General features: G+C 38.8%; 1 protein-coding gene across 2 annotated transcripts in view; it reads left to right on the top strand.

Moving 5' to 3' along the window:
- Positions 1-3,013: 3,013 nt before the first annotated feature.
- Positions 3,014-15,790, top strand: part of LOC126354532 (uncharacterized) — a 102,914-nt gene continuing 90,137 nt past the window's right edge. The window contains exons 1-2 of one of the 2 annotated variants that reach the window (XM_050004261.1): positions 3,014-3,233; positions 3,325-3,490. In XM_050004261.1, the coding sequence (XP_049860218.1) occupies positions 3,334-3,490 (157 nt within the window). In that variant the 5' untranslated portion in view covers positions 3,014-3,233; positions 3,325-3,333. Of the gene's footprint in view, positions 3,234-3,324; positions 3,491-3,517; positions 3,606-15,790 lie in introns of those variants that run through there. The other variant, XM_050004262.1, reaches the window with a different exon arrangement.

The raw sequence follows: 15,790 nt of genomic DNA, 5'->3' as shown, positions 1-15,790 counted from the left end.
GTTGGACAAGTCTCGTTTGAAATTGTTTCCAGCGGGTGGACATGTATGGGTAAGGAGCCAATCTCATGAATCCATGGACGGTGCATGTCAGCAAGGGACTGTTCAAGCTGGAGGGGGCTCTGTAATGGTGTGGGGGGTGTGCAGTTGGAGTGATGTAGGACCTCTGATACATCTAGATACGACTCTGATCACCTGCATCCATTTATGTCCATTGCGTATCCCAACGGACTTCGGCAATTCCAGAAGTACAATGCGACGCCCCACACGTCCAGAATTCCTACAGAGCGGCTCCAGGAACTCTCTTCTAAGTTTAAACACTTCCCCTGGCCACCAAACTCCCCAGACATGAACATTGTTGGGCATATCTGGGATGACATTGTCACATGGGCGTTTACCATGATAGTCATGAAGCAATTAATAGTTCTTCAGCGAAAAATGGAGAATTACATGTTGGGAATTAAAATTAGGGACTGGAGGATAAACAAACAGATCAGAAAACACAACTATGGGGAAGGACATAATTATGATTGCAATAAAAATTAAATGGAGATAGTGGGACATGTATCCAGTCGAATAAATGGTGGGTGGACCAAGGAATTGTTTTGCTAGATTCCAAAATATATGTTAACACTGAGACAACGATTTAACGAAAACTGGAAAGGTGACATTAAAACATACAGAATTGTGCTTGGCTGTTCATAACTGAAGACCAAAAATCCTACACTGGATACCTATTGCCTGGCGACGATGACCATTTTTTTGGTAAGAATGTGAAAGCTAGTAGAGTCCGCACAGGATACTGTGCCCAATACACAGTGACCAGTTTTTGTCCGAAGCTCTGAGCGAGTTCACTCAATTGTTTGGAAGGGGAGGCAGACATCGTTTGCCCACTTCCGGCAGGTCGGTGACACGCTATAATGATAAATCGAGGCTCACATCCAACAGTCTTTCTCAAACAATTTTACAGAGACTATTTAATAAAAAATATCGTTTTCCCCCATTACTTATATCTCTATATGTTAACTTCGTGATCACATGCCCATCATTCGTTAATGGTCATAGGTACTGTGATATTTGCACTTAAGTAAGACACAGCGCAAATTTCGAAAAAGTTTGCAATGAAAAATAGGAGTTGCTATGATTTTGGGTTTGGTACATGTTACATAATATGTGGTTGCATATGAAATTTAGCTAACATATTGTTTTTTTTTTAGGTTTGGGTAGATGTCTCTATCCATCATCAGTCCCCAGAAAATTGATCTGATATGATGTGATCGCACGCATCGGCGATAAAGACAGAATGAAATAGTCACAAAATTTCTCGTGTTTCATAAACTGTTGGAAATATAGAAATGAGATTTAGGCAAATGACAGCATGCAAAGAGAAGAGTATTTTGCCGTATGGTTACTATGCAGCACTTCATTATCTATCATGTTATTCCACTTAGTGCGTACTTTTTCGATGGTGAAATGAGAACTACTGTGGATTTTGGAACGACATAAATGAAGACATTACACGCTTATTTTTGTACCAAGGATGTGCTTTTTCATAAGCTATTGATGTTACATTTCCTCAGTTCTTAAGGTAATGAAATTAATAAACCACTCTTTCATAATTCTCTCACAATTGTGTCTGCACAATATGTTATTGAGGTGACAGTGTGTTAACTCCACTGTATTTTTTTTTCAAAAGAAGCAAGTTTTAACATGGCAACAAGAGAAGTGTAGGTTTTACTCAAAATTCGCCACTCGTGATTCTTCTGCGTAAGTTGCAAATAGTTAACAATCCCGGTGAAAATAAATCGCTGCTTTTGTTACATTTATGGCAGAATTCTTTTTAGATACTAATCAAAGCATAGGTGACATTAGAGCTTTTTGAATGGTCATCATGCAAGTGTCAGAGTGTAGGAGCTCCACGTAATACGTATATAAAGACTTCAGCTTAGAATGGCACTTCCCCTCCGTGCTCAGCATTTATCCTGCAACGCCTGCCTGCAACACCGACCATTACCGCTCTCCCAAAGCATGCCCTGCCGACTGCACATCTACCGACTTCGTTATTCTGCGTGCACTATACTGTGGCGATCAACCAACTGAAGTCTTGTTTGAAAAGATTTGTCAGTATCAATCAGATTCAGTGTTAGGTGAAATAGATAGAATAAAATAATTATTAAAGTCCATAGTGTCAGTCTTTCGTCGTTTCACACATTTGATAGCTAATTCTCATTAGTCGAAAAACGTGCCATAATTTTCTGTCGATATTTAGTTTTTTGGAAAGGATTTAGTTATTTTCCAATTTTATGGCACAAAAAATTCCTTCTATTTAAGTCCTCACTCTTCGTTGTTTCTTCCATTGTCTGTTGTTGTTGTGTGTATCGTCAACGCTGCCACCGCATGCCTGTCTACAAACATATTATTAGCCTTGAGAATAAACTAGGAGGAAATGGAACAGCCCAAGCAGTTATATTAAATGGATCTATATTCTTCTGTGGCTGTTGGGTTAATTTTACACTGGACGCGCCTACTGGAAATTCTGGTAGTGGTTGGTTTACCATAACCATCGTTCGTTGTGAATACGCCTCCCTTCCAGGACTTGAATCTTTCGCCGATCGAAATGTCATCGCATACAAGACCTGGCATTGTGGTATCGACCCGAAGACGCAAAGTAGACCTAGCTATGTTAATAGTCACATGCCATTTACATTGTATACACGCTCTTGTAGAAAAGTTAGTAATGATGAAAAAATTCATGTATGGATGAAAGGACTTGGTGTATTGCTCTACAGTGCCTCTCAATTTAATTATTTCTTAAAAGTATTTATTACCAAAATAGATTATGATCATCTGAAAATGATCTTCATACTAATTTCACAATGATACTAAAATTAGAATAAACCTTATGTTTGTTAACTGTATATTTAGCTGTGTTTACAACCAATAAGTATAAGCTGGCGGCTTAATATTCGACGAGTGTTGATTAATTGTTATTTGAAGGTTCCCGCGCATTCCCGTAGAACAACATCTCAGGCTAGATTCTAGCGGTGGTGCCATCTGGTATTTGCCGACGGAAATTTAGCGAATGTTTGACATTAAAGGCGATGCGGAATAAGCTGAGCCGCGTAGATTGTTAAAGTATTAGGCGTCGACGTATTATTTGTGTATAGTTTTATTTTTTGACGCTATGCTGGATGTTCAAAAGAAAATAAATTATTTTTAGCGCCTCGTGTTCTACGGTACTAATCAGAGCTCTCATACTGTTATGTATCTCAGGAGCTTTATTCTGAAATATTTATGTGATTTGTGTGGAATTTCTTTTTATTAAAGAGGCACTAAATGTCCAGCGGTGGATCTGGGCAGGGAGCGTTATATTCTCCCCTTCCCCAATCCATAAGCGACACCGATTCATCAGAGGAGGAACTGGTCAGCATTGTTCATAATGACAGTAAAAAGTTAACAGTTGCCTGCAAAGATATCTCGGAAAAAAGAAACGGTACGTTGCACGCTATCTTTTGTGTGACTAAAGCTCGCTTTTCCATATAACATTTGAGAAAGAAATTAAGAAGTTAGTAACAGTGGAAGCGTATTATGCTGCACGAAAGTTAAAGGTAAAACATCACAAAAATACGAACTGGAGAGAAAATAGCTTCGTAGCTTAACGCATTTGACTATTAGCTTTTGTAAGGCCCCATCAGAATTAGTAAAGGGAGCTTAAAATGTTTGAAAATGCAAACATTCTATATTTGGATATGTAATATTGTATATCAGTATTTTCCCAGTTTTTGTTGCACTACTTGATGACAATCCTTTCATTTAAGGCTCAGGGAGTCTGTTTTCCATCCTTGTCAAGCTGATTAAGTTCTTTAACTCCCAGGATATCACTAAAGCTTTAAAACAATAACGCATGGACATTGGTGATTATTTTTCCCATTGTCAGTGCCTCTGATCATTTAACCATTCCATAAACATTATGGCATATTTTCCTGTATGTTTTTGAAACCAAATTTATTTCTGCACTTCCTTAGAACATTCCTGGCATAATTTCTTGGGCTATTAGAGAGAGAGAACTTTATTATCTAGAAGTGATTTTTTTTTTGTAATTTGTTAGAATACCATAATTAATTAATTAATTGCTTTAAATAAAAGTAGAATGTAGAGGTCTTTTTTAGATGACTCTGGTACCAGTAATTTAAAATTGCTGTGGTTACTACTACTGTTGACTTTTTTTGTTTGCTCCTGATTGTTTGCGCTCTGTATCTGTGGTACCAAGTGGATGCTGTAAACTCAGAGAAAAATTAACTTCATTTTCTTCAGGAAAAAAATTACTCTAACTTCTGTAGTTATGTCTAATAGGTTGTCCTTGCAAGAACATTTCTTGAATACTTTTTTCCATTTTATCTATGAGGTTTGCTCTAGCCCATTCATTGGCATCCTGTTTATTGGTCAGAATCAGTGCAGTACTTACAATATTGCTGTTTATAGAAATTACCATACTTAGCCTAGATGTTGCTGTATAGTCTGTGAATTACCCTTAAAATATTGCATTGATTTCCTTACATCTTCCTTAACGACCATTCTAAATACTGTATTCCACCTTTTCAAGTTGAGTACCATAGTGGTACAGGTTTGATAGTGAGAAGTACATCATCTTGTTTTCGTTTTCTTGTATTATTGATGTTTAAGGGAGATACATTGAAGAAACATGAATTTGTAGAGAAAGGCAGTACTTCCAGGAGTTGGACTTAGGTGCTGAAGACCTCTCATTAGTTGACATTAACAGTATTTTATCCAGTGGAGCCAGTTGCATTTGCTAATTGAAGCAACATTGCCGTGAACATTGCATTTCTTCATGAGACTTTGAGTAGGATGTGGTACTCACATTTATCTACTTCAGCGCTATGTACAACAATCTGTAATTTTGGAACCTATATTTTAATGTAGAATGCAGATTTGAACTGGTTGCCCACTGTAAGAGCCAGTTGAACCTCTCAATACGACTTTGGCTTTGATATGTCGTATAATGATGTTGTTACATGTACGTGCACAGACAGAAGTAGATAGTATTTATTTTCCTTCTGTTATTTTATTAGATTGTAGTAGCATACTGACCTGCAACATAGCCTAGGGTCTAGGTTACGTTAGAAGGCAATGCTTTGATTGTGAATTGGTGAAATCTATACATGGGATGTCATGACATGGTGTTTTATGTATTGGATTTCATTGAGTGGTTTATGCTGAATTTTTGGTGATGCTGTATTTGCCACTGTAACCTACTATCACGTAAATTATCTGCAACCACGAGCAGTACACAGACAGTGGAGAATTTGCGATAACAGATAATACCACATGAGCTGCCCATTTCGCGTAAATATGCTGCATCTGTTATAAGAAATTGCTGTTAAAGTTGAGATGAGTCACATCACCAGCTTATGCACACAGATTATGACAGCAAAGGAGCATCATGCACTATGGTAGTAGTACTAAAGTCTTATCCTTATAACCAGCCTATTGTAAGCCTGTTGTCAGTTTTAGGCTTCTTACATATTTTTGATATGTATCAAAAGCAACAGAATGACCTGTGTAACATGCTTCTCTAGGGTTAGAAGTGGAATTATGTACTCCCTCCTGCAAATTATCTGGATATCTAGATTCAAAGATCAAAAAGTTCTATTAGCAAAATGGCAAGTAGCAGCATCCCCAGAATAGCTGCATGACAAGTGGCAGTATACTGTAAATAGGACTACATATTTACAGAGAGAATAGAGTTTTACTCATGTAAATATTAAATTACCAATAGCAGATAAACAAGATGCCATCTATTATAGCTGAGTAGGCAGTAACTGTTTCCAAAGTAGCAGTTTTTTAATTTACTTTATAAAATACAGCAGAAATAGCATTTAGAAGTATGGTGGTAGTTAATTGCGAAGACAGTAACCATGTTACATTTACAAGATTTGCTTGCATTTTGTTAATGTCTACCTTTATTTGTTTAACAACACTGAAGGTTCTTCTTCATATAAAATCTACAGGACTCAGTGAATGATTGCTGCCTATTTTCAGTCGCAGTAGTTTTACACTTATTCAGCCATGTTACCAGAGTACTCCTCAGAAGTGGTTAATGTACAGGACTAGGTTTTGGAAGAAGCTGGGTTGAAGTATCTGTGTAGCAAGACTAATCTAGGGTTTCTGCAGCTTCTATATATCACTACAAGTTAGTGCTGAGTTGCTCTTTTTTTCCATATAGGCTATGCCCAGTCTCCCTATCATCCATATCTGAATAAGCTCTTACTCTGTGTCTGTTTGCCTCATTATTGACAGAACTTTAGGCATTATCCTTTATTCTTATTCTGTGAACCAGATTGTTCTGTCATTAAATGGATATTGTTGTTGTCTTGGTTTATGGAGCTCTCCATGCTGCCATATCCTCTGCAAGTCTCTTCATATCTGAACAGCTACTGCAACTTACATCCTTTTGTATCTGTTTACTGTATTCATCTCTTGGTCTCCCTCTACAATTTTTACCCATGACCCCAACCCACCCTTCCCTCCAGTATTTAAATGCTGATCACTTGATGTGTCAGAATGTGTCATATGTGTCATAAATGTCTTGTCTTCCTAGTTCCGTTCAGTACCTTCTTATTAGTTATGTGATCTGATAAGGAACATCAACTTTTCCATCTTGGTTTGCCTGAAATGAGTGACTGAAGATAGTAAATCTTCTGACTCTAAAAATGTTGTGATAGGTGTAACACATTCTTCAGGCAAACTGTTCATTGTTATCTACTGGATAAAGTTTAAAGGCTTATATGATAAGTTATAGTATGGTTTCATGTAATGCAACAAATTTTTTGTACGGAAGATAGCTTTCAAGGGTCACTTCCCCATTATGTTTAGTGAGTAAATTTTCTTCTTGCTATTTGTTTATGTGTTCATTTAGTTATGAAACTTTGTGCCAAATATAAACTGTGTACTAGACCTGAACTTGAACCTGGTACCATGCCTTTTACAAGCAAACCTTTTATCAATTGAGCTACAGAGGCATGGCCCACATTTAACTCCTAGCCTCAATTCTGTTGTTACCTCTCTCCTTTAATAGAAACTGGACTATCACTTTTTCAAGAAAGGATTACATTTGAAATGTCGTAGATTTGCAAAAAAGAAAATTTCGTCCGTTACACAAATGGCTGCCTACTGACTAGTTGAGTAACGTAATTAGCCGAGATCCTGAAGTCAACTGCACCAGCCACAACAAAATTATAACTGACTGCATTGCATGTAGTTCACAGCAACCACCTTAATTCTTGCACTGTCAAAGCTTCTTCAATTCAAGATTGATGTGTTTCATATTTCATTTATTTTAATACTATACTATAACAACAGTTACCAAGTTTTTGTAATGTTCAGTTTTCTGGGCAGTAATGAAACGAAAGTACCCATCTTGTGTTCAGTGACTTGCTTCAGCTGTTCCATTGTAAATAGTTAGTTCACATTCATGTTCTGTTCATAATAATTGTGACCTCATACTGTGACGTGGAATGAGTCAGATGAGTCATTTTCCAATAATAATATGTCATCTCAGTGGAACAGGAATTATTCTGTGTAGTAGGTGTCGTTGAGCAGATATGATTCCTCATAGTGTTTGAGGAGTTAATTTTATTATACATTCAGTTGTATTTATCAGTTGGCAGGTGATCAAAGATTTTTATGGCTGAGTTCCTCATTCCTTTCTTTGTCACACTAACATGAGTTATGGATAGTGTAAATCATTCATCCTCATAGTAGAATATTCATGATCATTATTGTTGACCTAAACTGTAATTGTTATTGACAGAAAACATCACAAGGGGGTAAATGTACTGTGAGACTGTTTCAGTACACCCAGCTGTCTTTCTTCAGTTTCTTCTGATGTATCTGTTGATCTAACAATGCACACAGGTGTACTGCTGCTTAATAGTATCCAATGGACAGATCAGATGTGTCACCATCACCAGGCACACAGATGAATTGACCGCCTGGGAATCCACATCCGACTTATGTCCTCTCCCTCCATGAGCAATTACCTGTACAGTCTGCACCCAAGGGTGTGTATCAACAGCCGTAGAGGCGAAGGTGTCTGTGGTAGTGTAGGTGTAGTTACTTTGCCCAACAGTCATTGTTTTTGTTGTGTGTCTAATTAGACCAGGTTCCCAAGCCTGACTGAGAGTAAAGCTGCAGTCCTGATTGATGAGTTTGTCTGTGATGCAAATTTTGATGATCTCTCTAACAACACCCTCCAGTATTTCAAAATCTGTGGTAAAAGTGTAGAGCATTCATATTCCGTTGGACATATCGTGGACAGACAGAGCTCTGCAACGTCCAGTTTGTTGGGATACATTAGTTGACTGTGCTGTTGTGATACACTAGTGCACTACAGGGGACACACACTGAAACAGCACTGAGTAAAAATTGACTTTTTCCTGCCAGTAAAAAGTGGACATTATTGAGGAGTGTCAAAGATGGCCAAAGTTTGCAGAAGTTTGAGGTCTTATCAGATTCTGTGCCAATGTGGCAAGATATATTGGACATTTAGTGCACACCAAGATTAATGTCGAGAACACCAGATACACGGCCAAGATATTGGCCTGGTGGGCACTGTGAACAGGCAGTACACCCGTGGATTGTTCAGTCAGTATTACCAGCATTTTAAAGAGTTGTTGACAAGAGATGGAGAACATGCATTATCCTCGTTACATGATTCTTTGTAACAAACACTTTTTCCTCAATGACAAGCTAGCACAAAATGTTCTGCTGTAAAACATTAGTCAATGAAAATAGGACTAGTCAGTCAACTTTTTTTCATTTTCATCACCAATATCTGATATTAACCTTGATGCAAAAGTTGCAGAGCTAAGATGTGTAAGATGGTTTGTAACATGTGACTACCAGTTCAGGTTCTTATCAAAATAAACACCTAAGAATTAGTACCCTACCATGATATTATTGCACTTGGCCTCCCACAGCCATTATCAGAAATGTGGTAATATTGCAACAAACAAGTACATTAATGACTAAGAAAAACACACTGCATCGTGTATGATTTCAAGACACTTGTGCATATACTACTAAGTGGTTCAGCGTGTCCTCATGAAATAGCACCATAAAAACTCAAGATAAGTCAACTAAAGGGTACCTCCCCAGTGCAATAATGTTGTGGGTGACTTAATAGAACATTCTGCTTCACTTACTGATGTACCTTTATGAATTATTTCTTATTGTGCAGTCAGACCTTAGCATTGATGAATTGAATATATTGTGTTTTATCTAAGTTCATTAAAAGTCCATTTGCAGAGAATCGGCTACTAATTTACATTTCCAACTGTTGAAATTACTTCATTAGGCATGAATGCAACATTTCCATCAGCAGCAGAGAGAACTACTTCTCTTTCTCAGTTACGTAATGGCAGATCATTTTTATATATTGTACAACAGGAACCAAAGTGGACCCAGTATTCATCCTTGTGATACATCTGTAGTGATTATTCTTCATTCTGGATTTTCTGTTTCCCTGAGTTTCTTAATGCTAAACTCTGCATCCTTTTATTTACACTCCTGGAAATTGAAAAAAGAACACATTGACACCGGTGTGCCAGACCCACCATACTTGCTCCGGTCACTGCGAGAGGGCTGTACAAGCAATGATCACACGCACGGCACAGCGGACACACCAGGAACTGCGGTGTTGGCCGTCAAATGGCGCTAGCTGTGCAGCACACGTGGGGCTTGAGGTCTCCACAGTACATCGATGTTGTCGCCAGTGGTCGGCGGAAGGTGCACGTACCGGTCGACCTGGGACCGGACCGCAGCGACGCACGGATGCACGCCAAGACCGTAGGATCCTACGCAGTGCCGTAGGGGACCGCACCGCCACTTCCCAGCAAATTAGGGACACTGTTGCTCCTGGGGTATCGGCGAGGACCATTCGCAACCGTCTCCATGAAGCTGGGCTACGGTCCCGCACACCGTTAGGCCGTCTTCCGCTCACGCCCCAACATCGTGCAGCCCGCCTCCAGTGGTGTTGCGACAGGCGTGAATGGAGGGACGAATGGAGACGTGTCGTCTTCAGCGATGAGAGTCGCTTCTGCCTTGGTGCCAATGATGGTCGTATGCGTGTTTGGTGCCGTGCAGGTGAGCGCCACAATCAGGACGGTATACGACCGAGGCACACAGGGCCAACACCCGGCATCATGGTGTGGGGAGCGATCTCCTACACTGGCCGTACACCTCTGGTGATCATCGAGGGGACACTGAATAGTGCACGGTACATCCAGACCGTCATCGAACCCATCATTCTACCATTCCTAGACCGGCAAGGGAACTTGCTGTTCCAACAGGACAATGCACGTCCGCATGTATCCCGTGCCACCCAACATGCTGTAGAAGGTGTAAGTCAACTACCCTGGCCAGCAAGATCTCCGGATCTGTCCCCCATTGAGCATGTTTGGGACTGGGTGAAGCGTCGTCTCACATGGTCTGCACGTCTAGCACGAACGGTGGTCCAACTGAGGTGCCAGGTGGAAATGGCCTGGCAAGCCGTTCCACAGGACTACATCCAGCATCTCTACGATCGTCTCCATGAGAGAATAGCAGCCTGCATTGCGGCGAAAGGTGGATATACACTGTACTAGTGCCGACATTGTGCATGCTCTGTTTCCTGTGTCTATGTGCCTGTGGTTCTGTCAGTGTGATCATGTGATGTATCTGACCGCAGGAATGTGTCAATAAAGTTTCCCCTTCCTGGAACAATGAATTCACGGTGTTCTTATTTCAATTTCCAGGAGTGTAGATAGGATGAAAACCATTTACCAGCGAGATATCTAGTACCATAATATTTTAGCTTCTCTGGCGGAATACTGTGAACTGCACAATTGAATGCTTTTGACAAGTCACAAGAGATACTAGTGGACAACATTTTCTCATTCACATTTTATATAATCTGTCTCGTGAACTGAAAAATACTATATTTTGTGGAGAGATACTTTTGAAATCAAAATTGAGACTAAATTTCTTATGCATACATAGGGTGACCAGACGTCTTGATTAATCCGGACATGTCCTCCTTTTTAGCTCTTTGTCCGGGGTCCGGGCGGATTTTTACAGTGTCTGGCTTTTTTGCAAAGTTGAGCATAATGCAGTTAAATTTACAATGTTTTCTCTAATTACTACATAGTGGACTGATGAGAGGAATAGATTAAACCTTGAATCAGTGAAAGGTCTGTTGATGGTCCAATATAATTTAAAAGAATTTTCATGTGTGTCATTTTACAATTATCTGTTAAGTAAGCTTAAACTTACGCAAAAAATTGGTTCCACCGAGAAGTATCAATAATTATTAAGGAATGTATGTATGTTATGTCTATAAATAATAAACTCATTTATTAAAATTGAACGTATGTTTGATGGGGGAATATTGCAGATGAGGGGACCACACGTCAGCTTTGGACAAGTCACATGAAAGTAGCCAATCAGGAGTGGCGTTTAGGCAGCTGTCTTTATTAAATCTTAAAACTACGTGTACATATAAAAACAATTGATGCCACACTATCACCACAATCTATGTTTTTAATTTAAAATAAAAAAAAATATTGCTCTGGGAATCACCACCTGAACTCCAGTAACAATTTACTACTAGTTTTACTGGTAATTCCCGGCAGTCACGTGACTTGTCCAAAGCTGACGGGTGGTATCCTCATCTGCAGTTGACCCATTTAATGTGTCCTCTTTTTTTCTTCCTTTGTCTTCCTTTTTGAAGCTGTTTGTCCTCCTTTTTAAACAATTGCATCTGGTCACCCTATGCATACATATTCTTTTTTTCCCAGTACCTTTGAGAAGTATGTGAATAGTGAGGCTGTTCCGCAGTTATTAATTTCTGTCTTACAATCATTCTTACAAATGGGTCTGACAATAGCATATTTCAGTCTGTCTGATATATCTCCTGCGGTAGTGATGTGTTACATATGTGACTGTTTCAGATATGTGAAGAACAGCATTATAGTACTTTACATGAAGTATTATCAGCTTCATTTGAGTTTTTGATTTTGAAGGAGGCAATTATATTCTTCATTCTTTTTGCAGAACATGGGCCAATTGTAATTTGGCTGTATGTGGGATGCAACGCTTCCTACATACATTCTATTGTTTGATATCTTGAACTGTCCATGGCAGTCTTCTGAGCTATTTCAAGGAAATGACTGTTAATATCATACAAAGTGTCAACTAAAACTTTCTTCATTGTGTTCTGTAGACCTCATCTTAAACAGAACTCTCAGGGATATGTAATAGTAAAGATAAACACTGAGGTAACAACAGTCATGTGATAATGATATGCACATATACAGATGCTGATAGCATCCCAAACACAAGGTATAAAAGGGCAGTGCATTGGCAGAGATACCATTTGCATTCATATGATTCATGTGAAAAGGTTTCCGATGTGATTATGGCCACACAATGTGAATTAACATACTTTGAATGTTGAATAATAGTTGCAGCTAGATGCAGAGGACATTCCATTTTGGAAATTGTTAGAGAATTCAATATTCTGAGATCCACAGTGTCAAGAGTGTGGCGAGGATACCAAATTTCAGCTATTACTTCCCATCATTACACCACAGATTAGCGAGAACAGGAAATTCCCACAAAGTTAACCCACTCAAAATGTTCAATAAACTGCCAGTTCATGTTCAGTCTATGGATACAAATTCTTTTAAAATTAAGTGGTACAGCTGGCTGTCAGATCATTCATTCTATGACATTAAAGAATTCTTTGAGATGCCTGAGGAGAATATAAGCATTTAAAAGTTGTCTGTAGTTAAACATATTATTTTGTGCTGTGGTTAATCGTGTGTAATTACAAAGTTTATAGTATAAACAATAAAATACCATATTATATTAGATTATAAGATAGCTTGTTGCGTTAACTTTTAAAAGCTATCCTTTGTAATTTGGTACACTGCCATGCTTCAAATGTAATCTATAATGTATTGACAGAAGTTTATTTTATTATTCTGTATGTACTAGTACATCTTGTATGACGAAGCCAATATCATTGTAAAACGATCTATACTGAATAAAATTCTTGATTCTTGATCATGACAGTGCAGTGGCTGACAGCCTTCACTTAATGACTGAAAGTGGAGGTGTTTGCATAAGTGTGATCAGTGCTAGCAGACAAGCAACATCCCATGAAAGAACTGCAGAAATCAATGTGGACATGGGACGACAAATGTACGCATTAGGATAGTGTTGAGAAATTTGCCGTTAACAGGCTATGGCAGCAGAAAGCCGACGCGAGTGCCTTTGCTAGCAGCATGACTTTACTGGCAATATCTGTCCTGAGCTTGTGACCTTATCGGTTGGAGCGTAGATAGCTGGAGAACTGTGACCTGGACAGATGATTCTGATTTCATTTGGTAAGAGCTGATGGTAGGTTTCGAGTTTGGCACAGACCTAGGAAGCCATTGATCCAAGTTTTCAACAAGGTATTGTACAAGCTGGTGGTGGCTCCGCAATGGTGTGACTGTGTTAACATGGAATTGAGTGGGTCCTAGGTTATGTTCGGTTAGTTGGAGACCATCTGCAGCCATTCATGGACTTCATGTTCCTAAAGAACGATAGAATTTTTTTGGATGACAATGTGCCATGTAAGTGGGCGACAATTGTTCGAGATTGATTTGAAGAACATTCTGGACAATTCATGTGAATGATCTAGCCATTTATAGGATGTAATCAAGAGGTCAATTTGTGCACAAAATCCTACAATGGCAACACTTTCACAATTATGGATAGCTGTAGAGGCAGCATGGTTCAATATCTCTGCAGTAGACTTCCAACAACTTGTTGAGTCCATGCCACATTGAGTTGCTGCATTACACCAGGCAAACGGAGGTCCGACATTATATTAGGAGTTATCTGATGACTTTTGTTGTCTCAGTGTACATCAACAAAGAGAAGCATCTGATAGAAAGCACATTGATAATTGTCATTAAACTGCTACATGTACAGCTGTTTGTGTTTATATAGGCTGCATTTACTGTATCAAAATGTTATCTCTACATCAACATAGATTCTCCGCAAGCCACCATATAGTGCGTGGCAGAGGGTACCCTGTACCACTGCTTGTCATTTCTTCTCCTGTTCCACTCACAAATAGAGCAAGAGAGAATCAAATGTCTGTAGGTCTCCAATGAGACCTAATTTCTCTATCTTCTCTTTGTGGTCATTACGCACAGTGTATGTTGGCAGAAGTAGAATCATTCAGCAGTTAGCTTCAAATGCCAGTTCTCTAAATTTTCTCAGTTGTGTTTCTCAAAAAGAATGTCACCTTCACTCCAGGAATTCCCATTTGAGGTCCTGAAGCATCTGCGTAACACTTATGTGTTGTTCAAACCTAACAGTAACAAATCTAGCATCCCTCCTCTGAATTGCTTTAATGTCTTCCTTCAGTCCGACCTGGTATGGATCCTGAACATTTGGCCAGTACTCAAGAATAGGTGCACCAACATCCTATACGCAGTCTCCTTTACTGATGAACCAATCTTTCCTCAAATTCTCATAATAAACCAAAGTCAACCATTCACCTTCCGTAGCACAGTCACATGCTCGCTCGTTCCACCTGATATCACTTTGCAATGTTATGCCCAGATATTTAAACAAGGTAGGTGCTACTTTTCAAAAATAAGCTGTTTCCTCAGTCAGAGTAATTGTCACTAATACTTTGCATTCATCAAGAATACCAGTAGAACTATATGCTGCAAGAATAAATAGCTTTTTCAAAGAACTCTACTTCTTATATTGCAACTAACATGAATTTTAAATCTTTGAATCTATAGAACCAGGTAATTTGTAAGACTGACAAAAAATAATTTTAATTTTCTTTTGGTTTTTTAGGGATTTGGAGTTTCTTGTTTTAAGCTGGATGAGAGATTGTTGAAGACATTCACTCCAGAATACAAAACCCCAATCTGTAACCTAGATAACGATGTAGGCTCTGCATGGAAATTATATTTATGTGTTGTATTGTGATTAAAAAAATTGCAATTAATCTGAAGCTGACACCTCATATCAGCAACAGTAAAAATGCAGTGTACTGGGAAATAAGTTTAAGAATTCCACAATCTTTGTGGAAGCCTCAGCAACATGTGCAGTTATTTACTTAACACAATGTACTTGCTTCTCACATGTGCAGACAAAATGTGGCTTACCCTAAAATGTTGTTCGTGAAATATTTAGGAGCTTTCTATTCTTACAGAAAAACTCGTAGATTTGTGTTACAGGTGTACAGTGTGTTCCTCCTCACTGATTTTTTGTTGGTGACTGTTTTCTGCACTTAATTTAGGAGGATTGCATTAATCTCTTCAAAGGCAATTTAGATGCAATTTGATAGTGCTGGTAAATCTGTTGGTAACAGTAGTTCGAATACTGAATCCCATATAAAAAAAATAATGAAATTAAATTGAGTGAGTAGGAGACCAGGACTGGCATTTTTTACCATTGGCTCCACACACTGTGTTGTGTTTTATTATTCATAAACATTGATATATACATGAGGTGGTAGCTCCCAGTATCATGTTCGACTTCCTTTTACCCAGCGTAGTGCAGCAACTTGGTGTGGCATGGACTCAACAACTCATTGGAAGTGCCGTTCAGAAGTATTGAGTCATGCTGCCTCTATAGCCATCCATAATTGCAAAAGTATTACCTCTGGATGAGTTAGTGCATGAATTGACCTCTTAAGTTCCATAAATGTCAGGTGATC

This window comes from Schistocerca gregaria, chromosome 3, assembly GCF_023897955.1.
Source record: "Schistocerca gregaria isolate iqSchGreg1 chromosome 3, iqSchGreg1.2, whole genome shotgun sequence".
In the NCBI taxonomy this organism is placed as follows: domain Eukaryota; kingdom Metazoa; phylum Arthropoda; class Insecta; order Orthoptera; family Acrididae; genus Schistocerca; species Schistocerca gregaria.
The sequence above is the reverse complement of the archived record's forward strand: the minus strand, read 5'-3'. Positions and strand labels throughout refer to the sequence as shown.